The 25,492-nt window shown below is 31.9% G+C and overlaps 4 protein-coding genes across 5 annotated transcripts in view; 3 read left to right on the top strand and 1 right to left on the bottom strand.

Moving 5' to 3' along the window:
- The first annotated feature begins 10,070 nt into the window (after nucleotides 1–10,070).
- Nucleotides 10,071–11,591, top strand: LOC105126125 (transmembrane protein 45B-like). The gene has a single exon (XM_011026880.1). The coding sequence runs from the start codon at nucleotides 10,280–10,282 to the stop codon at nucleotides 11,216–11,218; it is 939 nt and encodes a 312-aa protein (XP_011025182.1). The 5' UTR covers nucleotides 10,071–10,279; the 3' UTR covers nucleotides 11,219–11,591.
- A 5,373-nt stretch (nucleotides 11,592–16,964) lies between these two features.
- LOC105126273 (E3 ubiquitin-protein ligase BRE1-like 2) lies at nucleotides 16,965–19,731 on the top strand. The gene is made up of 8 exons (XM_011027091.1): nucleotides 16,965–16,997; nucleotides 17,061–17,071; nucleotides 17,247–17,441; nucleotides 17,589–17,661; nucleotides 18,201–18,302; nucleotides 18,413–18,555; nucleotides 19,102–19,264; nucleotides 19,374–19,731. Exons 1-8 carry the CDS (start codon nucleotides 16,965–16,967, stop codon nucleotides 19,503–19,505), a joined length of 852 nt encoding a protein of 283 aa, XP_011025393.1. The 3' UTR covers nucleotides 19,506–19,731.
- Nucleotides 19,732–20,845: 1,114 nt separating this feature from the next.
- On the top strand, nucleotides 20,846–23,148 carry LOC105126124 (6,7-dimethyl-8-ribityllumazine synthase). The gene is made up of 4 exons (XM_011026879.1): nucleotides 20,846–21,226; nucleotides 21,321–21,404; nucleotides 22,484–22,656; nucleotides 22,787–23,148. The coding sequence occupies exons 1-4, from the start codon at nucleotides 20,911–20,913 to the stop codon at nucleotides 22,979–22,981; spliced, it is 768 nt and encodes a 255-aa protein (XP_011025181.1). The 5' UTR covers nucleotides 20,846–20,910; the 3' UTR covers nucleotides 22,982–23,148.
- Nucleotides 23,149–23,692: 544 nt separating this feature from the next.
- The window catches only part of LOC105126123 (putative uncharacterized protein FLJ22184), a 5,635-nt gene continuing 3,835 nt past the window's right edge, over nucleotides 23,693–25,492 (bottom strand). For both annotated transcript variants that reach the window (XM_011026877.1, XM_011026878.1), the window contains exon 9: nucleotides 23,693–25,491. In XM_011026877.1, coding sequence (XP_011025179.1) covers nucleotides 23,926–25,491 — 1,566 coding nt within the window. In that variant the 3' untranslated portion in view covers nucleotides 23,693–23,925. The remainder of the gene's footprint in view (nucleotide 25,492) is intronic.

Genomic DNA, 25,492 nt, shown 5'->3' with positions numbered 1-25,492 from the left:
AAAATATTTAAAAAAATTATTTATTAATAGTAAAAAAAACTAATTAACCAAATAAAATTGTATTAAACATTAAAAATATAAAAATAATGTTAAATAATATTAATCCAAATATTCATTACAAGTTTAATGTGTTTCAAAAACGAAATTAAACTAGAACAACAACAAAACTGGAGGAGGAGGAAAAGGAGATTGGTTGTTCCTAAAACCATTACGACCAAAAAGGAGTTGCACATGCATCATCACCCATCTTTGATCTAATCTCCATAATCATTTGACGACGCTGATCATAATCCGTCGAGAGTCGTTTATATTGTTGTTTCAAGGCCATAAACTCCTTAGAGTGGGTGCTCAATACTGACGGAGAGCTTTCAATGGTTGAGACACTACGGGCTATCTGCAAGTTTTCGGCCGTAATGTTGAAGATTCTGTTGACTTGAATTTTATCGGGTCCACCAAATGATCCTCCCTCCATCCATAAATCCAAGTCAAAATATGGATGGGTCAAAGGATCATCCCCATATCTCTCCCTCAACCGGCTATTATAGGTCTCCTGATTTATTTTTTAATCATCGTATTCCATTCAAGAAAATAATAACTTACAAAATAAAATAATTGAATAAACATACTATGAAGTGTTGAGCATGGTTGTTCACGAACTGTTGCACCTCCTTTTGGCGGTCTTAACTCGACATGTTCTTCCCTACAAAGAACTCCATTAGGCTCGGCTCAAGTCTAAGAGACATAACTTGTAAGAAAAAAAAAAGGTTGCAAGTTAAATATATTTATAAGTAACAACAAATTAATTAACAATTTATTTTAATTAAATTAATATTACCATTCACTTCACATATGCATTGAACAAGAATGAGTCGCTAGTGTGCGTGGTCACCAAACCATGAATTTGCTGGTTTTGGTTGTTGGCACCGGACTATAAGTGTCATACGAACCGCTCAAACGTCCCGCACTTAATATATTATGTCTATATATCCCCTGAGATGAATGACGGTTTGAATTCCCACCAAACCATTCTTTCTACCATGCTCCCATTAGCAACAAATAGTTCTCCATGTGCATACCAACACAAGTAATCCTTGATGAACCTTTTGATTAGAACATGTATCGTTACAAAATCTTGATGTAAAAGCTTTTTATTTCTACACTTTCTGTATGGACATCTAATACTGTCATCAGTAAAATTCATCGGAATAGATGTTGCAAAATTAATAAAACCCTGAACCCCATTACAATAATCTATCCTCCGCAATCCATAGAGTGATTTCCGATACATCCATGTACGATCATCCATGACTTCTATCGAACCTCTATCAAATTATGACGACAACATGTATTAATTAACGATGTTACGTAAATAAATTTGCAAAAATATTGGTTTGCCCCGACATTATCCAACAAACTAAAAAAACACTTATGTGAAATATTCATTGTCAATTATCAACATCCATACAAATTTATACATATATAAATTTATAGAAATCACAACTTCGTAATAGAATTGATAAAAATTAAAACGAACCTGTTAAGCAAACTATTATTTATTTCATCACAACACATCTAGTTCGGTGTAATTCAAACAAAGTTTCAAGAATTTACAAACAAATATAATTTGATAAAATCTAAAACAAACTATAACAACTACAAAATTATACATTCATACTACAAGTTTATTTGATAAATAACAATCAAACAAGTACATACATTAACAAAACACATATACTAAAAAAACAATAAATAATAATAAAATTTACATTTAAATGTTAAAATTAAAAAGGATAAATTTGCTTATAAAAAATGATAAAATCCACAATAAATTGCTGGGAAAACGGATGTTGTGACTACGTATAAAAGTATAAGAAACTTGAGTGATTATATTGAGAAGAGTAAAAGAGTTGGGATGGATGGTTGGCTACAGCTTATTGAGAAGAGTAAGAGAGTTGGGATGGATGGTTGGCTACAGCTTGGGAGGGGAGAGTTAGGAGGGGGAAGAAGAAAGAGAAGAAAAAGAAGAGAGAATCAACAAAGTTGGTATATATTGGCTTTTACTGATGGAATCACCGACGGACTCGTCCCGTCGGTATACTCATCGGTAAGTCTGCCGATGACTGTGCAACGTTACTATACGGAGATCCTGGTTTGAATCCCTCGGTCATTCCATTGATAAAATCATCTGAAAAAAATCTACGTTATCATGTCATTACAACTTTTCAAAAATTTATATAATCTGTCAGCAATACGATCAGTTTACATCGATGGAATATGTCTGTCGGTATAGACCGACCATTTTACCGATTGAAATGGTCTGTCAGTATATACCAACAAAATTAAAGATGAAATTATTTTACTAACAAAAAAATTCTATTGGTAATTCTATTGGTTTTCGTCGATTTTCTGATAGTGTTTGCAGGAAACGCAACAAATTTCAGATCTAATAATTTTAGTATATCTTGGCTTAACTCTGGCTATTTTATAAAATAATATAAATTATATATTGAAATTTTAATTGAGAATTAACTGAAAGTATTAAATTAAAATAGTTTTATGATATAGTATTAGAGTTTTGTTAATAAATTTATTCTTTTATTATTATGAAACCCGGAGATTTTGGATCCATTTCATGAGATGGCTTGGTTACCAGGGTTATATGTTGAATTCAATTGACACTCTCTTGCAAGAATTGTATAGTACGGTGATTGGAAAGTTTCAATGGAGGGCTATTTTCATGTTGCGTGTTGGGATTTCTTAGAGTATTTAGATAGCCCAAAACAAACTCTTATTCAAGGATCAAACTATAAATTGATCTCACAATTATGATTCTACTTTCCACTGTCTTGCTTAATGGATTAAGGGAAGTACTCTCAATTTTACTTATACAGGCAATGACTTGATGAGATGTTCTAATAGTGTTTTGTTGTTTTTTAATAGGCATGTTTAACTTTCACTGACTCAGAATGTATTTTAGTGTTTTTTAATAATGTTAATATAATGGTATGAAAAATAAATAAAAAATCTAAAAAAATATCTTGATATACTTTAACACTTTTAAAAACTACCTCAGAATATATTTTTAACTGAAAACATCGAACGTAGGATATGTTTTTATGTTTTTAACTGACAATATCAAGCGTAGGATACGTTTTTAACTGACTTTACACATATGGTCGGAAGCTTTTATAGGGATAAGTTTTTAAAACCCGAAGGCCCATTGTCATGGCCATTATTTAAATTCGCATCTAATCAACAACAGTTGGAATGACTGGCATGCCAGATTGCATTTTGTATTAAGTTTGATTGGTAATGCAATTTAATGTATTTTTAAAGACATTTCTCAATCAAAAATATATTAAAATAATAATTTTTATGTTTAAATATATTTTTAATATCAGTACATTAAAATTATTAAAAAATACTTAAAAAATATTAATTTAATATCCTTTTAAATAAAAAATAGTTTAAAAACCATTTTAAAAAGTAAGTTTAATCACAAAAACAAATATTCACTGAGTTAAAGCGTGAAAATATACTTGTATTATATGATGCCACGTAGCATTAAGCAACCATTTTTGGGTTCAATGATGTCCATGGTTCTTCTAGAAGTCTGATTTTTTAGTTTGTACATGATCCCTCCTCCTCTTCTTCTATTTCTTTTAAGAATTCCCTTGTTTTCCCTACAATGCTGCAATTATGTGGGTTTCTTCTTCTTCATCATCTTTTTTTTTTTTTAACAAAAAAGCACTTTTGGGATTTGAAATTGTAACGCAGCTGTTCTGGATTTTGTTACTGAAGTTTTTTTGAGAAGTTGATGAAATTTATACGAACTGGCTTGATTTTTTATTTATTATTATACAATTTATTTTCACTTGCTTTTAATGTATTTATTTACGAAATCTAACATATAAGGTGTAAATTTAAATAAATAATTGTTCAAGTATTGAAATAAAAAAAAATCAATTTTTTTTTTTTTAACAAAAAAGCACTTTTGGGATTTGAAATTGTAACGCAGCTGTTCTGGATTTTGTTACTGAAGTTTTTTTTGAGAAGTTGATGAAATTTATACGAACTGGCTTGATTTTTTTATTATTATACAATTTATTTTCACTTGCTTTTAATGTATTTATTTACGAAATCTAACAGTAAATTTAAATAAATAATTGTTCAAGTATTGAAATAAAAAAAAATCAAAAAGTATAAATCAAAACTGACAATAATTTTTTTTTTTAAATATTTATAAGTATAGACCTTTTTTTATAGAGCAAACTGCACTCTTGTTGGCATGCATAATTACACCAAATTTTAATGTATTTATTTACGAAATCTAACAGTAAATTTAAATAAATAATAGTTCAAGTATTGAAATAAAAAAAAATCAAAAAGTATAAATCAAAACTGACAATAATTTTTTTTTAAAAAAATATTTATAATTATAGACCTTTTTTTTATAGAGCAAACTGCGCTCTTGTTGGCATGCATAATTACACCAAAGAAAATAGAATAAGATAATTGATTGATTTTAACAATTTTTGGGTTCATAGTTTTCTTTATATATATATATATAGGGATTTGAAATTGTAAAGCACAGCTCTTCTAGATTTTATTACTTACCAAAAAAAGATTTTGAACTAGTACATAGAGTCTAGATCAATTGAATGTCAATTTAGCACAAAAATAAATAAATAAATAATGGAACTGACTCAAGGGATCAGGCGCCCAGATGGATTGAAATTTGACTCTTCAGGTGTTCTTTTCTCTTTTCGCGATTGAAAAATCCCCAGTTGTGAACATCATCATTCGTTGATTACAACTACAAAACATCATCAAGTCCTCAGTTTTACCTCATAAGAAATGATCCGCAGGATTTAAAAACATGGTTTCACATGTTCTCATGCCTTCAAGAATCATGTTTGGTGGTATATCCCTCCTGTTCCCGTAATAAGAAACAGTAGACCAGAAAATAATTTATTATTAATATCTCAAAATAGATTTTGACTTGATGCTTGGCATGCGTTTCCCCATGGCCGGTTAAAACAAAATTGATCTACAAACAACCATGTAGGTGGTGGTCAAGTGGTAAAGACTTGGGATTAAAGGGTTTGTTCCCTCTGTGATCTCAAGTTCGAGTTCTTGGTTGCTCATATGATAGCCACTGGAGGCTTATATGGTCGTTAACTTCAGGGCCCGTGGAATTAGTCGTGGTGCGCGCAAGCTGACCCGGACACCCACGCGGCCGGTTAAAACAAAATTGATGTAAAAACAAAATGTTAAGGAAGAAAATTAGACACTCCAATCATCGCTCGCATTAATTAGTAATTTAAATAATATGAGTCAAAATAATAAATAAAATAATTTAAAATAATAATGAAAAAAAGTATAAAAAATCCGACATGAGCTGATCCTAAGTAAAAAAAAAATATTCAATGTTAAAAGAAAAAACTATAAAAAAAATCTAATTAAATTGGATTAACTCACAAACTCTTTGATAATGAATATAAAATTGGAATAATCTTGTAAATTTTTTTAAAAAAATGACCATTTGTAAGGAAAAGAAAAAAAAAGGCATGAAGGTTACTTTTAAATACATCAAGTATTGAATGGTGAAATTAAAATAAATAAATTTAAAAATGATAAAAAAATAAAATCAACCAACATTAATCTTTGAAACTTGTAACTATAATTATAAATCCGAAACTAACCTTATAGAAGTTAAACCAAAAAAAAAACTAAAAAGAAAAGTGTAAAAAAACATTAGCTTAAAAAAAAAAAGTAAATTCAAGCAAATCTCTTAAACCCAACAACCCCTAAAATCCTAGATTTGAAATGAATCAAGCAACTCAATATCCAACTTTGGAATGATAAAATCATTAAAAAAATATATCAATAAAAAAATAAAAATCAAATTTGATAAAAAAACAAAAATCACGGAGGATAAGAATGTAAAAGGAAAATCTAAAAAAATAATAAATCACGGAATGTAAAAGGAAAATCTAAAAAAATAACCCCAAACAAAATAAATAATAAAAAAATGATAGAATTTAAAAGATAAAAAAATAAAAGATAATAATATTGAAAAATATTTATAAATTTATTATACAAGTGTGTTTTAATTTTTTTTGTAAAAAAAAAATAACTTGGGGCATAGAGTCGACCAAGAAAAAAAGGTTGATATATAAACAAACCAAAAGAAATATAGAAAATAATGAAAAATACACAGTTAAAAAAATCATATAAAAGACAGTTAATGAGAAAAAAAGTCTAATAACTAATTATATAAATGTTGAATGATAAAACTAAGAAAAGAATCAATTTTAAACAAGAAAAAAAAAACATGAAAACTTGTGTCAAACCTTCTAAACCTAGACAAAAGTCTCAAAAATGCAACCCATTAAATCCTAAACTCAGGCTTAATTAATAAATAAAATTCTTAATCAATTTAATATTGATTAACATAGTAAATCCAACAAAGAGCAATAATTAAAAAGACTAAGAAAATCAAGTCATTTTCAAAATTAGTGGAAAATCCTAAATAAAATAAATAAATAAAACAATTTTAAATTTTATCTCAAGTAAAACAAATAGTAATTACAAGAATAAAAAAATGAATTTGAAAGAAAAAAATAGAGGGAGATGAAATACACACACATAAAAGAATTCTAACTTTATAAATTATTTTAAAAAAATCATTTCAAATATTAAGGAACTGATTGGAAGAAAAATATAAATTTAAAGAATTAGCTAAAATATCTCAATAAAGAATAATAAATAAAAAGACCTGAGATAATCGGGTTATTTTCAAGACCAACAAAAAATTTCAAAAAAGACAAGCTAAAGAAGAGGAACTCGGTTTTTAATTAAATAAATAATGAATAATAAAATAAGAAGAAAAAAAATTTACTTAAATAAAGGAGAAAAACTAGCAAATCTAGACAAACGTTCTAAACTTAGTTAAATTTTAAGAACTCGTAATCAATGAAACTCTAGATTCAGATCCAATCAAGAACTTTATCATGAACAAATTTTGAAATATCAATGTAAAAAACTTATTAAAGAAAAAAAATAAACAATAAAAGAGTAAAGATTAAATTTGATAAGAAAAAAAAATCAAAAGAGCATAAAATCATAAAATAAAATGAATTTAAAAAATAATTTCAAACAAAATAATAATAATAATATAGATAAAATTTAAAAAAAAATAAGAGGCATTAGATTTTTTTCAATTCAAAGAATGAAATAATAATTTTACTATAAAAAAAATAATTAAAGACAAATCTAGTGCCGTATAACATGTTAAAGAAGATTGTGTCATGGTGAAAAGCCCTCTCCCTACAATCTAGTTTAATTTTTTTAATAGCAATTTATAATTAATTTATTACAATAAATAATAATTTATGTCTTGTATTGCACAATAATAGTCTATTTAATAGCCAATTAAAAATAATTTAGTCTCAATACAAATATATATAGTCTAACATCACTACTAATTATATATTGCACATAATCTTTCAATTCCACGGGAAACAGCAATTGTCATTATTACAAATAGACGCGATAGTGTTTGATTATTTATAAATGGTTTTTTAATTTAAAAATATATATAAATAATATTTTTTTAATTTTTTAATTGATTTTTTATATTAATATATTAAATGTAAAACTGGCCCACTTGCCTTGCAAAATATTATTTATTATTGTTCATCCTAACCTGGTTTCTATATTTTATGGTTTTATATACAAGTTTTAAAACACGTTTTCCAATGTTAGGTATTAACTACCTTAATATATTCTAATTTTAAATACTTTTTTATGTGAGATATTATATCAAAATAATTGAAAACAACATAAAAATTAATTAATTTAAAACAAAAAAAATTAAATTTTTTGAGAATTATGGCTAGACACAAAAAAAAAATAGCCCTTAAGTTGGGAAGTCAATGAAATTTTAAGATGCAAATATTATTTATACAAATAAAAAAAAGGTGACATAAAGGCTGTAAATCATGGATCAGTGTTAATAAACTAAATTTGTGCCAACTGCTACAATTTTGTTAGTTGACATCCAATATTCAACTAAAATAAGAATGAGGTAATCAACAAATTAATGCAAGTCTTTTTTGCCCTAAAAATCAATTTGAGCTGAAGCCATTATTCCTAAAACATGGTTTCTTGTTGATCAAGTTTTGGACATCCATAAAATAGAATCTTTAATTAAGATTTTAATCAACAAATCGGAAAATTCATTTGCGTACACAATTGTTTTTTTTATTCCTTGGTGTCTTTCTCTTCACTCGAGGCCTTTGGCATGCACATCTTCCATATGGTTGACTTTTCTATGCTATTATTTTATGTTTGGGTTTCTGTACAGTGTTAGGTATAGATGGCGTGCTTACCCCAGAAGAAAATCCGAAAACAAATTGGTTTTTGAATATTGTCCAATGTACACGTGAAGTTAATTATTTTAGGAACTAGGAATTGATCATCAATTTGACCGTGGAATGCTTGATGGACGAGAATACCCTTGGGACAAATATAAAATAATATTTTTTTTATTATTATTAATTGGATCATGGATATGTATGGAGATGGATGAGTCTACCTCTGCTTTCAACGTGACTTGCTCGCCATGGATTGCCTTGAGAGGATAACGTTAAGGATTTTATCATCCAGTCAATTAATAACACTGTGAAATTAAGGTTTTTTTTTTTTTTTTGAAGATGGCGTCAGTTTTTTTAAGGAAAATATAGATGATTTTTTTAAAAATAAATTAACTTAAAATTAAAAAAAACCTTTTAATTTAGCTAGAGTGTAGAATTAAACCATGAATATAAAAATTGTTTCAATATAACTCAATCAAATTGACAGGATAAAATTGAAAGAAAAGACAAAAGGAGGACCTTCGACTTCACTATTCATACAAATCGCAAGGTAGTGCCAGTGAGAGGAAACAAGAGGCAATATTTTTTATTGTAGACAAAAAGAAAAGCATCCGTGCATGTAACTGCAGTAAAACTTAGAAAGATCCATAGAATTTCTTTTCTAGTTCATATTAGAAACATCTACGAAGATGATGTTTTTCCTCTCTGTCCAAATTAGAAACATCTATTAGAAATTTCTTTGCAGGGGAATCTTTCCTCTTCCAATTGGAAACTTCTTTGAAGGCAGGGAATAATATATCCATTTATTTTGCACCCAGATAGACAACATGAAGAAAAAAATACGATCACTGACAGTTCAGCTGGGGTGTTACCATGATGAGAATTATGCCATTTATTATTTAAATAAAAAGTCATTTCAATAAATTTGTCTTTTAGATTATTTCAGTTTTATGGAAAAGAACTCCAGCAAATACTCTTAGAATGAAAAGATAATTGTGACAACACATTTGATGATTGTCTTAAAATATATTTGTCAATTATTATATCAATTTGGAAGTATATTCGATGCCTGTCTTTATTAAAAATCGCAATATTCGTTATGTAATAAAGATATTTAAAGTTCTTTAAGAAAGATTATTTCCTTTATTAAATTTTTTTTATGAAAGATTATTTCCTAGATTATTTCCTTTATTAAATTTTTTTTAAAAAGAAAAATCCCCGAAAGGGTTTGATGAAAAACAATCAAATCACCAAAAATCCAAATCAATATATTTCAATGTCCCAAGTAGCAAACTTATGAAGCCCACCATAATATATTCCTTCTATTTTTAATGTATCAAAAAGTAGTTGGATTTGAAATCATGTGGAGCACACGAAGCTTGGTGATAGTTGATGAAATGGAAAACTAGTAATCACTTGAAATTATGTGGATTTAACATATGAGCACATCGAAGCTTGGTAATAGTTGATGAAATGGAAAACTAGTAATCAAATTGGAAACTTCATGTGACATTCAGACTTGATAAAAGGGCAAATTTGTCAATAGCACAAACCATTCCAATCTAGAAGACCGGCTGCTAGCTAGCTAGCTAGCTAGCTCGTCTAAGATCATCGCTTATGTGCCAAGCCATAAGGTCAACCATGGATTAATACCTTATTCTCTTGAGCCATAGCAAATATTCAAAGTTTAGTCCTTACAGAACCCTCTAGACCTCTTTAAGATTTCAGCCACGACTTCCTCTTAAATAGGGTCCGTCTCCTCCAATCCTAGCAGGTCACTCCTCTTTCTCCTATTCCTCGCTTTCTGGCCAGAACCATCAACAACAAGACGACTCTTTTTATATTTCTTTTACCTCAGGACAAAACGTCCCTAGAAGGAAAGAATTGTGCTCGTGTTAATGGGTACTTTAGTGGGTCATGTGGCGCCGGGCTTTGCCTTCCTTGCTCTTGGTTTATGGCACCTCTTTAGCCATATCAAACTCCATGCCCAACAACCAAACTCCTACACATCCTCTCCATGGTTCCCTACTTCAAGATTAAGGTACTTGGAGCTCTTTCTCATCATGTTGGGCAGCTCTGTTTCTGTATCCATGGAGCTCTTTATTGGTCCTAGAAGTCACCAACCATTTGACACCGATGGAACCATACCATCAAACCACCTTCACAACTTTGAGCACTCCTCGATATCAATTACTTTCTTCGTTTACGCGGCCTTCGCTATTCTTCTTGATAGAATTGGGCCTAAAGCACAATATGGTCTAACACAATTTCTTGGCGCATTAGCCTTTGGTCAACAACTTTTCCTATTCCACCTTCACTCAGCTGATCACATGGGAGTTGAAGGCCAGTACCACTTGCTTCTACAAATTATCATATTTGTTTCTCTAGCCACCACTCTCATGGGTATCGGTCTCCCGAAAAGTTTCATGGTTAGCTTTGTTAGGTCAGGTAGTATTATGTTCCAAGGAGTTTGGTTCATAGTCATGGGCTATGCATTGTGGACCCCTTCATTGATTCCTAAAGGTTGCTTCCTTAACTTAGAAGAAGGACATCAAGTGGTTAGATGCCATGGTGAAGAGGCTTTGCATCGTGCTAAATCACTCGTTAATATTCAATTTAGCTGGTTGTTGATTGCGATCATCATTTTTGTGATGTCCTTTTATTTGGTCTTGGTCAAGTTTTATGGTGACAAGGCTGAGTACTCAACATTGACAAACGAAAACCTGCTATATGAAGACTCGGATGATGTTGAATCACAAAAGGGTAGCAAAGTTGGTGAAAAGAAGAGCTTTATGGACATTGGAAGAGGCTTTGTACCACTAGACATGGAAAGGTAAGAAGGACAAGAAAGGAGGGAAAGTTGATGGGGTAAATGTGATTTGGTATCTGTACAAATTGATAATTTAGGCTGGTGGTATCCCGCTTTGTTCAATTTAAGCCCTCAATAGTGTTTGCTTAATGAAAAACAATGAAATGGGTAAAAAAGTGTAGTGTGCCGTTGATCGGGGAACTTGGTGTGAAATTATTTTCCCTGCATATGTTCATGGGTTTTATAGCTTATAGAACTCAATTAGGGGTGGGTGATTTGTGGTTAATTGTTTATATATAGTGGAAAAAAAAGAGTGTGGAAAGAAATTTGATGTTATTTTATTTGTTGTATCTTCAATCCAAAAGCATGTCTGAAATCTTCATTTTATGTTATTTTATTTATTTGGTTCTGCAAATTAATCTTTATTTTTCTATCTATTCTTATTAATTTGATTAAATGTTGGATAAATATTTTTTTAAAAAAAATTATTGGCACTCGCATAATAAAAATTTGTTTGATAACATGGTATAACCCGTGTCTCCAAAGCATAAAAAATGTTACTGCTTCCAATTATTTTTTAGGAATATTGCGTTCTCAAAATGGTCTTTAATTAGTTTATTTAATTGATTAATTAATTTAGCATTAGAGCAACGTACACGTTGTTATTTCTAACTTGCAGCCGTTGAGATGACCAGTGATTACATACAAAAACATTACGAGAAGTTTCATCTAACACTCAACTTCGTTAATTACCATGGGAAGCGGTACATCTGGGAAGATTAATAGTTTTGAGAAAAAAAATTTCTATCCTAATTATTATGTTTCTTCGGAATTTTTTTCGACTTGATTTAATATATCATAATTAATAATTAAATAAGGCTAACTTTCTCACATTAATCAAAACATTATAAAGTATGGGTTTTGTACTGTGGCATAGATATAGTTTATTGTATATTGCTACAATAAAATTACTTCTTTGCTTTTGAGTAGGAAAAAAAAAGCCTTAACCGTTTTTGTTTTTTGTACTAGCAGGTCATTTTACACAAAAAATATTATTTTATCCTTGCTATCAACAAAATTTAGAGTTGTTAATGAAGGTTTTTTTTTATTTTTTTATAAATTTTTAAATATTAAAATTATTTCTTTATCTAAGATTAATAAATTGTTGGACTGTTGGACAAGAGTATTTTTTTTCTTCCATTATTGATGTACAATTAAATTATGTTTGTCCTTACAAAAAAAAAATATTTTGTGGGTATTTTCGCACTTTTACATGGGGTTTTTGGGTAATTATTAGGGTTATGAGGATATTTTGATATTTTTCATGTTGATTTTTTTATTTTTTAATAAAAAAAGTCACCTAGACATGTTGAGAATGAGTTAGCAAGTGAGTAGGGCTCAAACCATTCGATAGATGCGTGTGATGTTGTTTTGTTGTCAAACCTGACATTTTATCATCCTTTTTAATGTGTCAAAGTATTCTGTTTTACGTAGTATAGCATGTAATGATGTCTAGTGGTTAAATCGTTACTTGCAATCGTTTTTTTTTTTCTTTTCTTTTCTCTCTCCTGGCAGGTAAAGTCCATAATTGTCTTTTTTTCTTATTTTCAATTTCAATCCTCATTTTTTTTTCCATTCATATTCCTTTTATAGAAGTTTGTTTTGGTTTTTTAATTTATTTCTTCAAATACAATTTTGTATTATTTTTATTTTCATTTTAGTTCTTATTCTTCTTTTTTTTAATTTTTTTCCCTTAACTTTTTTGTTAAAGTTTTTTTGGTTTTCAATTTAATCGTTCAACCAAAATTGTTGTTTTATTTTTTCCTATTTTACATTTATATATTCTTTTGATTTGTTTTTCTTTTTGTTAAAGCTATTTTTCAATTCAAGTTAACTCTCTAATTAAAAATTTTTATTTGCCCTCTTATTAATTTTTTTAGATTCTTTTGTGTGATTGATTCTTTTTCTTGATTTTATCTTTTAATATTTTATTTGCTAAAGATTTGGCTTCATGCAATCTTATCATTCTGCATTAGTTTTTTTAAAATATTATTTTTATGATTTTTTTAATTTTTTTCTATAAATTTATCATGGTCTCATAACTTAGATCACGGGTTTTGCATGCCTTTTTGAATATATTTTTTAATTGTTTTGTTTGTGTTTGATTTTTAATATATATTTTTTTTCTACAAATGAACTTTATTTTTCAAAATACAAAATATTCATTTTTAAATAATATTTATGATGAGTTCGGCCTTGTGTAAATTTTTTTAGGGTGTGAGTTTATTCAGTCAATTTTATTTTTGTTTATCTTTTAGGTCACAAGTTTTTAATAATGTAGATTTGTCTTTTATTAATTTAAATAAATAATTTCAATTAACATAATCGGATGAGTGTGTTATTTTGTGTGATTAAATACTATGATCTCCATTCATCTCTTAAACTTTTATTTTTTTGGTTATTGTTATAATTTTATTTATTAATAAAAAAATTCACCAAGACATGTTGAAAATGAGTCAGCAAGTGAATAGCGTCTGAACCATTCAAGCGATGCGTGCGATGCTATCCTATTGTTAAACTAATATTTTATCATTTTTTTTAATGTATAAACATGTTCTTTTTTACATAGTATGGCATGTGACGATGTTTATTGGTAGGATCGTTACTTGTTTCTTTTTTCCCCTCATTTTCTCTCTTTTGGCAGGTAAAGTCCATGATTGTCTTTTTATTTTATTTTCAATTTTAATCTTCATTTTTTTTTTTCATTCATATTTCTTTTATAAAAGTTTTGTTTTGGTTTTTTAATTTATTCCTTCAAATACAATTTTGTATTTTTTTTATTTTCATTTTGGTTCTTATTCTTTTTATTTTTATTTTTTTCCTTAACCTTTATGTTAAAGTTTTTTTGGTTTTCAATTTAATCGTTCAACCAAAATTGCTGTTGTTTTATTTTTTCCAATTTGACATTTATATATATTTTTTTATTTGTTTTTCCTTTTGATTTTTTTGTGTGATTGATTATTTTTCTTGATTTTATCTTTTAATATTTGATTTGCCAAGGATTTGGCTTCGTGCAATCTTATCATTCTGTATTAGTTTTTTTAAAATATTATTTTTATATATTTTTTAAATTTTTTTCTATGAATTTATCATGGTCTCATAACTTAGACCACGGGTTTTACATGCCTTTTTTAATATATTTTTTTATTTTTTTTTGTTTGTGTTTAATTTTTAATATATTTTTTTTCTATAAATAAACTTTATTTTTCAAAATAAAAATTATTCTTTTTTAAATAATATTTATGATGAGTTCGGCCTTGTGTAAATTTTTTTTAGGGTGTGAGTTTATTCAATCAATTTTATGTTTGTTTATCTTTTAGGTCATAGGTTTTTAATAATGTAAATTTATTTTTTATTGATTTAAATAAACAAATTCAATTAATATAATTGGACGAGTGTGTTATTTTGTGTGATTAAATATTATGATCTACATTTATCTCTTAATTTTTTATTTTTTTGGTTATTTTTATAATTTTATTTATTTATTTATATATATTGATTTATGTAATTAGATGCTTGCATGTATTTTTTAATTTATACTTATATATTTTTTTATATTAAAAAAATATTGAAGTAACTGCATATCCATATATATAAAAAAAAATTACAACTCCTAATAAAACACAAATTAGATACCTAAATTTTGAACATGAATATTAAGTATCTCATTATCATTAAAAAAAAAAATGTACAAAGCAGTAGCTTTCGCTGACTTTCTTGAAATTTTAGAAGTAAAAAACACATCCTTCCTCCCTAAAAAGGTGGCTGTTCCTATTGCCTTGCCGTGGACTCCACATTTAATTAATTTACATGATGTGAAATATGTTTTGAATTCGTTTATAAACTAGATATTTAAAATAAAGCTTGTAAAGAAGTTTGATCATGTCAAACTTATAATTTCACGAAAAATTACAATCATTTAAAATTCACTGTTCAATCGGGTTTAAATTTGATTAAGAGATTCTATAGGCTTAATTCTATAAAGAAATCAAGATCTCAAAAATCTTCAAATTAGGTTTAGAAAATATTATTTTTTTTATTTAAATTATTTTTTATTTAATTTTGGATTTTTTTAAGTCATGTCAGTTTCTATCTCAATGTAAACCTTTTGAATTAGAGTTTTTAAGAAAATATCATAGCTTTCTTTATCTATTTTTCTATCATTTAAAATTGTAACCATAGAGTGTACGTAAGAATTCAAGTTTTTATAGTAGAAAAAATTAAATATTAATTACTAATTAAGTCATTGCGATGGCACCAACTAGCTAGCACTTGATGATCATACGATCGAGAGTGCTTAGCTGATAATTAAGCTCCCATCACCACATGATTAGGATAAGATATATCTGGAGATAGACTACATTTTCTCTTGCACGTATTACATGAAATACCTCTAGCATTATACAAAGGTGATGTAGCTAGCCACATAGGAGTTCGATTGCTTGAAGAAATGAAGCATAAAAAAGTAAACTGATGGCTACATGAATGCTCATCAAAAATCATTTTCAAGGTCATTTGTTTGTTTGTTATACAATTATCATGAATTGTATATATATATATATATATATATATATATATATATATATATGCGCGCAGAAAAATTTATTTAAATGCATGTTGAATATATATAATGCTTTATGCCCTTTTCTTTTATCTCAATTTTTTATAGTTGATTACTAGCTTGTTGCCCGAGCTTTCTTGTAAGGTCAAATTATTTTTTTTTGGGTACAAAATTTAATATTTAGGTATTGAAATAGAGTTAAATAATATTATAAAAAACTATTCATGGTAAATATGTGACAATGCTGATCTTGTGTTGGGTTTTTTTAGAAATTTGAAGTGATTGGGTTTGGTGGTGTCAGGGCATGGTTATGACTAAAACCCATGATTTTCTTAATGATTAGTAGTCTGTGAATGAAACCCATTATTTTCTCGATCAATGGCGCAAATAGATACATATTGCTGACCCTGACTAGTTTGGGATTGAGGCTTTATTGTCGTCGTCGTCTGTTGCAGTTTGTTGAGGACTGATTGTAGAGATATGCAGGGTTATGATGGTGATTGATCATTGCATGATTGGATCGTTGGGGAAATTCAGAACATTTGTATATTTTTTAAGAATCAAAAGTATACAATTAAACACAAATACAGCTCTGGGATGTAAACTACCATAGAGTTGGTCATTAGAACATTTCTCCATCTTCTATATAACTGGACTTCTTGAAGTTCTGTTGAATATGTGTATGTTTTTCTTATGCTTTAAGGTGATTTGGAAGAGATCATGGTTGAACTTGAAGAAAGTAGAAGAAAACTAGTCAATTTGAAAATGCAAAGGGATGCATACTCCAGCTCCAAGTGCAGTAAATGGAAACTTGTCACCTGAAAAGACTACAGATAGGTCGAAGCGTTTTTGGGAATTGAGGGATCCCCTTGACGAGATGAAGGTACTAGTTAAACCACCTGGCCATCCATCTCTTGGACACACTGCACACCGACACTAACTGATCAGATATCCTATTGAGCAAATATTGCAGATTCTGACAGCTGACCGTCTTTCTGAGCTTGAAAATCAGACCTTATCAAAAGAATTGGAAGATCTTGAGGTCTGTTTGTATGATTTGATAGGATAGGTGGTGTGCTTGATTTGTCAAGTAGCTATTATTTTTTTGTGGACCTAACTAGTGATTTTGTTTTTGCACAGGATGAACTCAATGATGACAAACATATACATTCATCTCATCTCTACAGTTTAGTAAAGGATCAGCTCCAGCATTGGAATGATGAAGTGGAAAGATACAAAAAGCTGACAGATTCTTTGCAGGTTATTTACCTTGGTTTTCCTTTTCTTCCTTATTATGTTTTAAAAATGATAATAGCTCAAATCTTAATTTGCTTAATTTAGGTTTTTTTTTTTCCCCGTTTCGTTTTTACACGTGCCTGATCTTGTTTGTCCTTCAAATCTGATGGTGTCATTTTTTGAACTTTGTTGTTTGTAGAAATGTTCTTGAAATAAAAGAATCTGAATGTAGGGTTCATTCCCAAGCTGAAGATCTGAAAGGTTCATTGGATGAACAGAGTCAAGAGTTGAGAGTCAAAGCTGCTATTAAGGCTGAGGCTGCTTGCCATCAAAGGCTTTCTGCTACTGAAGCTGAAATAGCTGAATTAAGAGCTAAACTGGATGCTTCTGAACGGTTGGTTTTGCTATTTCATCATTAATATTTTGATTGACAGGAAGATCTATTTTTTTATTTAGTTATTGTCAAACTCATGTATATTTTGCAAATATTTTCTCAGTTCCTATTCTTTTTTACAATGCTCTGCTAATTAATTACATGCAGAGATGTTTTTGAGCTTAAAGAAGCCATCAAAAGTACAGATAAGGAGGCTGAGGTATATATTTCTGAAATCGAGGCATGTTGCTCATGTCATGTCTGTTTGCCATGAAGCCATGAATTCTTGCAACTTGCAGCAATTCTGGTTCCTTGGTACTTGCTGCCACCATTTCCTCTTCAAATCTCCTTCTCATATTTAATTTCTTACTCATTTAGAGCATTGGCCAAGCATAGAAGATATGCAGACACAAAACGTAGTTATCTTCTGTATTAAGAATTGTTAAAATATTATTTATTACTTATTACTTTGTAAATTAGTCGGGGTGAAAATTGATGACCTTCTAAGCTGGTGGTAGAGAAGTTGTTTCCAGAAGCAACACCGTGTTTTAATCCCCCGAGAGGGACTCAGCTTTTCCTTGTCCCATGCCATTTGCCATGGTTGTCAGTTTTTGGTCCTTTTCGTGGCAATATAAGGGCCAAAGCCCCCTCCCCCGCCCCCCCAGATGCCAACTCTGTTAACTGCTACTAACTGTGCATGCTAACTGCTAGCTTTGGCCAAAATATGTAGTCGAAAAGTTGACTGGTGTTCCTTAATTTGACTGAGGTTTTAAAATGCAGCTGGTATCTGAGAGTGAAGACAAAGGAAGCACAGCTTTCTGCTATCCGAGAAGCAGGCACTGGCAAAGCACCTTCAACAAGTTGATGCATCAGTGGAATCATTAAAATCGAGGATTGCTCACAGTGAAGAGCAGGTAACTTTTGTTTGAAAACATTCTGCAGGACTTGTCTTTTTGGTGATTTCTCTATCAACCAGCTGTTGAATCTTGCAGATGAAATATAATGTGATTGAGGCAGTTAGATCCACTAAAGAAGACAGACATCTTGCAATCAATCTTGAAAGTGCACTGTTGGAATTAATGGATGCTGAGAAGGAGTTGAAGTGGCTTAAATATGCTGTTTCTACTTCTCAGGAGTATGACCTGATCTGAAACTTCTAGTGAAAGGTGAGGCCTTTTTCTTTGTGGCAGTTAGATATGAAACTTCTATGCAATGCAGAGTCAGGTTGTGTTTTATACGTTTGATAGAGGACAGGAGATGAATATATCCAGCATTCCACGAAGTTTTTGCTCTAGATTTCCATTTCTTTTATTTGAACAACTTCACCTTATGCTTATGTTGGTAGTTATACTTCCAATATAAGCTGAGTAGCCAAAGCTCGCATTGCATATGCATTATAGTGTTGGTTAAGCTGAATTTTTATTTTGTTTGGTCTAGTTGATGCTGTATTGGGCCTTTTTGTAATTCTTGTGTTGCTTATACACTTCACAAATTATGTTATAGTTTACAATTGAAGTTTAATGCTCGGTGAAGGTGTGGAAGGTTCTGTTAATTGTGTGAGGAGAATAAATGTGCATTAATCATTTTGGCTTTTTCTGTGCCTTCTTCCTTTTGTATCTTGTAGAAAAACAACTTTCTGCAAACCTAATATTTATCTGGCGAGGGACTTTCTTTAAGCCAGGAGTGAAAGGAAAATGCTCGAGGAAGAGCTCAAGGAGTTGAACAATAGAGTTGCTGAGTTGACTTCTGAAACTGGCGAGGCTGCAATACAGCGACTGCAAGATGAGATAAAAGATTGCAGAAGTATGCTCAAGTGTTGTGTGTGTTCGGAGCGGCCTAAGGAGGTGAGTGAACTTTCTGCTGGTTCGTATCCCCATGATTGCCCCGTCATTGTTCTTGCAGTTCAACTTTAAAAGGTCGATTATTTTAGACTCTTTGCTTTTTATTTGGCAGGTTGTGATTGTGAAATGCTATTATCTATTCTGCAATCCACGAATACAAAGGAATTTAGAGATTCGCCATCGGAGATGCCCTGGATGTGGAACTGCATTTGGTCAGAATGATGTTCGGTTTGTTAAGATATGAACAAGCCTCATATTTTGTAGTCAAAGGTAGGTTTAACTTGTACTAGACTACTAGTTATCATAGAAGCCTGATATCCAGAGTTGATTCCCTGATGTGGGAACTCATGATCTCATGTAACAGGATTGAAGATGATTTTTTTCTTCCCATGTAATCATTTACCAATCATGTATCTGTAAATATAGAACACGAAAACGAAAAGCCCTAGGTGGTATTGTTCCAGAGTTCATCTGTAAATCCCAGATCCCATGCAACCAGCCCTAGGTGGTATTGTTCCATAGTTCATCTGTAAATCCCAGATCCCATGCATCACCCATCTCAATTATTGCTGTTGATGTCATGGTTTTGGAAGGAGTTATAGCTTGTAACTGGCTATAGGACACGTTGGGAAGCATAGAATTTGAGCCAAAGATTGAATCCTTGAGGTATCCACTGGGTTTGGATAGGATCCAACAGGATGAGCTCTCACCAGCAAATTTCAGTATCTGGTCCACACAACTAGTCTAATGGATAGAAATGAGTCACCTGCTCATTCACCTTTAATATCTACATTGGGACCCGCACATTCATCCAAATTAAAATCTAGTATAAGCCTGGATCTTCATTAGCCCGTTGTAACACCTAAAAGTTGTTTTTGTGCTTGGAAATTGGGATCGAGTCAATCAACAAATCTCCCTTCCTAGGGATAAGTAGCATATTTGTATCTCTACTCCCAATCTGGTTATAGTTTGGTCACTATTGATGTTTTTTTCTAATATCATCCCTTAGCTCCTTTTCTCTATGATTATTTGGTCCTTCAGTTTCTCTATCGCCCAAGAACCATGATTAAATAATTGAATTAGATTGAAAGATTATATATATGTGAATCATAATGTCTATATAAAAAAAAATCCATCATAATAATTATATATGAATCTTTATTCTTAAGTGTATAAGAGAGCAATGCAATAAAAGTATTTGATATTTTTTTATTCAACTATCAGGGATATCTTCAAACTAATTAATGCTTGAAATCAAAATTAAATCATTTTTGTAAACAATTTTAAGAACGTGTTTCTCATGAATTTAGTGTATCAAGAAAAAAAAATCCTCATACCAATAGTCTCTCTAAAGAAAATAAAGGCGTGATTATAAGGAAAAAAATGGTTTTCTTTAGCAAATAAAAATATGATCTATCACATTTAATTAACATTTGATTAAAAGATTGTAAATTATACAAAATAAAGATTGATATTAAGTTTAAAAATATAAAAGGACTAAAATGACACAAAGTTAAGAATAGAGGTCCCTAAAGCACCATGACGTCAACCACTCCATCACTATTATTACACAACCATCATCATGTTCATCTTCTTTCTTGCTCAGGCTCCAATTCCATTTCATCAGTGAAACATTGTCCAACAAAAGAATGCTACTCTCACTTGTCCAAACAATTTACACATCACCTTTTCAATCCAAAACACAAACCCGCTTCAACAGTATCATAAAGTCCACAACTTTGTTGCCAAAATCGCTCTTTCCCACCTTTGACTGCCCATCAAAAACCCTCTCAAGACTGTTTTTCAATGGCAATACAAGAGATAGAAAGTTGACAGCTAGTGCTAGCTTTACTGTCCATGCTTCTTTGATTGAGGCTCCAGTTTTATGGATTGGTAGGCTTTGTATCTTTTATGCACTGTTAAAGGCTGGTTTAGCCGGATCAGAGGCTAACCCACTTGTTTCTGGTACTTCTTTTTTCGTTTGGATTTTTAAATCGCTTGTTTCTTTTTTGGATGTATTTTAATGGGTTCTTATGGATTGGGGTCTACATTTGTTTAGGTTTGGATGGTGGTGGTGGTGGTGGTGCTGAATCTGGTGACCTGGGGTTTTCTAAGTGGATTGAGGCCATACAAGGCAAACCAGGTTTGTGGGTTCCTTAGTTGTATATTGTACATTTATGTTTTGTTGGATTTTTCTTCTTCTGCCATTTCTAAATGTTATTAGATTTTAGATTTGCCAATTTAAAAGTTTGGGATTTTATTTCAGTTTCATTCAAGATTTAACTTTCGCTAAAGTTTTTTGAAATCAGGTTGTACATTTATGGCTAAATCTGGAGAGTTTCATGAATTGGATATTGTGAAGTTGATGGATAAGGATTAGGAGGCCTTAGTGGTTTTACATTGGTTCGTGCAATTAGAATGCTCTAGTGTTAATGTGATAGTAATGAGAAATGGCAGTGACTGGAAATCAACAAGGAAATATAATAACGCCAAGAGGTTGGCCTGGTGGTTAAGGAAGTATGATCCATTCCTTGACTTCCTGGTTTACATTAGGGCAAGCGCTCAGCTCAGTGCTCCAAGGTCAATGTTGAGCATTTATCTAAAGTCTGGAAGCAACTTCTGGTCATTCTGATTGCTGGGATCTGTTTCAATAAGAGAGTCTTCATGCTAGTTATCTAATGTGGACAAGAACACATTTCATCTCCGCCGTAAAATTTTCCATCTTAACATGATAAAAGTTAGAACACTAAGTTCAACCATGTAAATTTGTCATTCAGGCTACTTAGCTTGTCCTCTGCCACTTTTCTTTTTTGAACTTGTAGAAGAGAAAGCGAATATGGCCATAACTGCTCACTTTGACCCATGCTGGATTCTTTGATGAATAATCTGGACGGAGTGCTAGCCTCAAAAACTTTTGGTCTCTGGAAACTTGAACTAACACGCATGTCCTTGAAAACTCTCAACTCTTGGGATTATGTGCTTTATTTCTAGAGGATATATTTGTGCACAATATGTTCTGTTTAGAAGAGTTTGCCGACTGAAGAATCTTGTGGTGATTTCTGCTCATATGTTCAACAGTTGTGTGTGTATTTATTGGAATTGATCAATAGCTATGCTGATCTAAAGTTTCCATTTATTTATTTATTTGTATTGCCTCCAAAATTTTGATTTGGTGTTCGTTTTCTTTAGGAAGACAATTTCATTATTGTAATGTTTAAGCAGATAAAGAAGCAGCTGACAAAAGGAAATTGGTAAGCAAATGGCATCCCACAACTAAGGGTACACTCAGAAGGAACTATAGGGTGCCTTCCAAATCCGAAGGGCGGCGGCGCCTCAAAGCAATTGCAGCTTTGCTATCCGAAGATGATTACTTTGTAGATGCAACTTCTCACAAGGTAATTCAACCTATGAAACAATCTCTAGAGTTCCAATTCCTTCCTCTTCTAAGCATAATCAGTAACTCAACAATATGAAACCACGTGTGATGTGATATGTTCTTAAAATTTCTCTAAACACTGTTCCTAGGGCTGTCAAATTAGGAGGGAGAGTGCTCATGGTGAGAGTGTGTGCTGCAACAATGTTAGGGCTCTCTTTGATGAGCTCCCAACCCCACATTTGCTTGTGGAAATTACAGCTTTTCCTGCTGGGCCTCTTACAGAGAAGGATTACGTCAAGGCCGAGAAATTAGAGAGGGTTCTCAGATCTGGTCCTTCCATTTGAAGTGTTTTTAAAATATTCTGCTCACCTTTTGTATGTATCCAAACTCTGACTTGTAAATAAGAGAATCATGAAAGAAAAATCTCTTCTTTTGGTTAACAAAACTTAGATTATTTTTGGAGGGGGGTAGTATTTACCTAATCAGATTCGGCTGCGTATTTTGCTTCCTCAAGAAGTTGCTCGAGGCTTGAAGCATAGCCAGTGTGAAACTCGCTATGAATTGCATGCTTAATTTCTAGACTTTCAGCTGCTTCATCTGGAAGAACCCAGAAAAAATTATTTTTTTCATTTCCCTCTTAAAGCTTCAGCTAAAATCATTCTGTGAAAGGATTAGGGCTGCAATTTGATATTTAGGCATGGCAATTACTATTGCTATATGCCCCAGAATTATGGAACACCTCAAGGATGATAGAGGGTTAATGCTATGAGATGTTAAGATTTTATTAACATGTGCGTGGACACGCTAACCCGGCACCTGTTTATCCCAGTAATTGGATACGTCAAGCAACAAATTTTCCTCTGGATTTCCATGAATGTTCAACCTTGCAGATATGGTATATCTTCAGACTGAAACAATCTTATATTTTGGAACAGCAAACACAACACGGACGCGTTGAGGAGGGTCTCAATAAACACCAAATCATTAGTTGAAGGCTAGTAATTCTTCTCTAATTAAACACAACATATGCAAATGATGTGTTCACCAGATAAACATGACAGCATTCAAAAGCTACATAAGCACAGGCCACCAACTGTCACATTTTCATATTTCAAAATAGGGGAATAGAATACAATCAGTAATCTTAGGTAAAATTCTGTAACATCTTATGATTCTCATATCTGACGATAAATTTTGAAGAGAAGCAAGTCACAGTAATTTCTAAGAAACCATTACAATTGTGTGTTAATCCAGCTCCTACAAACTGATTCATTGCAAGGAGAAAATCTTATTTTACTCCAACCGAGGCCATCAAATCTTCATACTCGGGATCGTTCTCTGGCTTTCTACCCTTTCCTAGATTACCTACTTGCTGTTGAGATGCAGCGGAAACAGAAGTGGGAGAAAATGGATCATAAACCTGCTGCCCTCCCTGGAATGAAGGTGGTCTAGCAGATGCCGAGGAGATGAAAGGCTGCTGATTCAGAGCAATTGATTGTCCTCGAGGAGCTATTGGAGCTGGATAATTTTGCTGAAGTTGCAAGGGGTTTCCTGGTCTGGGAGGTAAAGGACCTGTTAAATTGGGTAGGTGGGGAGTTGAACTAAAGTTCCGGGATCCCATCTGCATGACCGGTAGTCCCACTGGACTTGCATTTGAAAATGCTGGAAGTCTGGGGTGATGTGAGTGACCGGTAGGATTTCCAACGAAGGGAACTTGACCCAATTGGTTGCCAACCTGTGGTCTAGGAAACAGATGCCTGCCAGGTTGAGTGGTTGAGTTAGGGACATCCATGTGGAAAGGTGGTGCTTGAGGTGTTATTGTTTGCATCATGGGTCTATGAAGGGGGCCATTCTGAGTAGCGTGATGACCGCTAAATCTGGGAACAATTTGAGGAGCTGGATTCTGCTGGTGATGAGGTCGGAAAGTAAAATCACCCGTACCTGAATGCTGCACCTTTGCATTTGTTATTGTGGGTGATCTTATGGGAGCAAAATTTGAGGTAGTTACAGGAAAAGCTCCGACAACTCCTGTCTGCAGAGTTGCCTGTGATGCAGGCATCATAGGTGATGAAATTGGTGCAGAACCAAATACCGGAGTTATTGATGAATTAGGCATTGGCGTACCAAGTGAAGATTGGATTGGGGTAGGAGCAGAGGAAGGTCCCACTTGAGATCGTGGAACAGAAGTAAAAGTTGGGGCTGTGGTAGGACGGTTCATAGAAGCTGCATTTGGAGGTGCTGCAGGGGATGGAAAACCTAGCTGTGGTACAGCATGCCTAGGACCAGGTGGAGGAACCATAGGAGGAGTTGTTTGTCCCATGTTGCCTAAACCCAAAGATGCTGGAACACTTGAAGGAGCTCCAGGCCACCCAGAAGAGAACCCCAAAGGACCTAATGGCCTGTCAGGTGGTGGTCCAGTTGGACCGCTTGACAGGGGTTGAAGTAATAATGGCCTTGCAACAGAGGACGGCCCTACTGGTTGGGGCAGGCTACCAGTAAATTGAGGCTGTGGAGCTGGCATGGGAAAGTTTCTAGGTTGATAAGGATTTGAAAAGGCCTGCCCTGGCCGAGGCCCAAATAAAGAAGGCATGGTTGGAGAATTGAAAGATGGTGACTGTACATGTACAGGATTGTTTAAAATTGGTGCTGAAGAAGTCTGGGGGGAAATTAAGCCTGAAGGTTGGTGTCCTAGAGCTTGAGGTGTGGCAGCAGGGAACCATGAATTTTGATATTGGAACTGACCTTGTTGAGGAGTTACAGGTGGAAAAACTCCCTGGTTTACAAGGGTAGAGACCGTGAAAGGAGTAGAGGCCTCCTGGTTTTGGCTAACATTTGCATTATCTGCTAAATTTCCC

The sequence above is a fragment of the Populus euphratica genome, unplaced genomic scaffold (genome assembly GCF_000495115.2).
Source record: "Populus euphratica unplaced genomic scaffold, PopEup_1.0 scaffold75.1, whole genome shotgun sequence".
NCBI lineage: Eukaryota > Viridiplantae > Streptophyta > Magnoliopsida > Malpighiales > Salicaceae > Populus > Populus euphratica.
The sequence above is the reverse complement of the archived record's forward strand: the minus strand, read 5'-3'. Positions and strand labels throughout refer to the sequence as shown.

Coding starts and splice junctions, on each gene's coding strand:
- LOC105126125 (XM_011026880.1), top strand. CDS start 10,280: ATGGGTACTTTAGTGGGTCATGTGGCGCCGGGCTTTGCCTTCCTTGCT.
- LOC105126273 (XM_011027091.1), top strand. CDS start 16,965: ATGACAAACATATACATTCATCTCATCTCTACA. Junction 17,662..18,200: donor TATATATTTCTGAAATCGAG/GCATGTTGCTCA, acceptor TTTAAAATGCAG/CTGGTATCTGAGAGTGAAGA. Junction 18,556..19,101: donor GCTGTTTCTACTTCTCAGGA/GTATGACCTGAT, acceptor TCTTTAAGCCAG/GAGTGAAAGGAAAATGCTCG.
- LOC105126124 (XM_011026879.1), top strand. CDS start 20,911: ATGCTACTCTCACTTGTCCAAACAATTTACACATCACCTTTTCAATCC. Junction 21,227..21,320: donor GGCTAACCCACTTGTTTCTG/GTACTTCTTTTT, acceptor ACATTTGTTTAG/GTTTGGATGGTGGTGGTGGT. Junction 22,657..22,786: donor TAGATGCAACTTCTCACAAG/GTAATTCAACCT, acceptor CACTGTTCCTAG/GGCTGTCAAATTAGGAGGGA.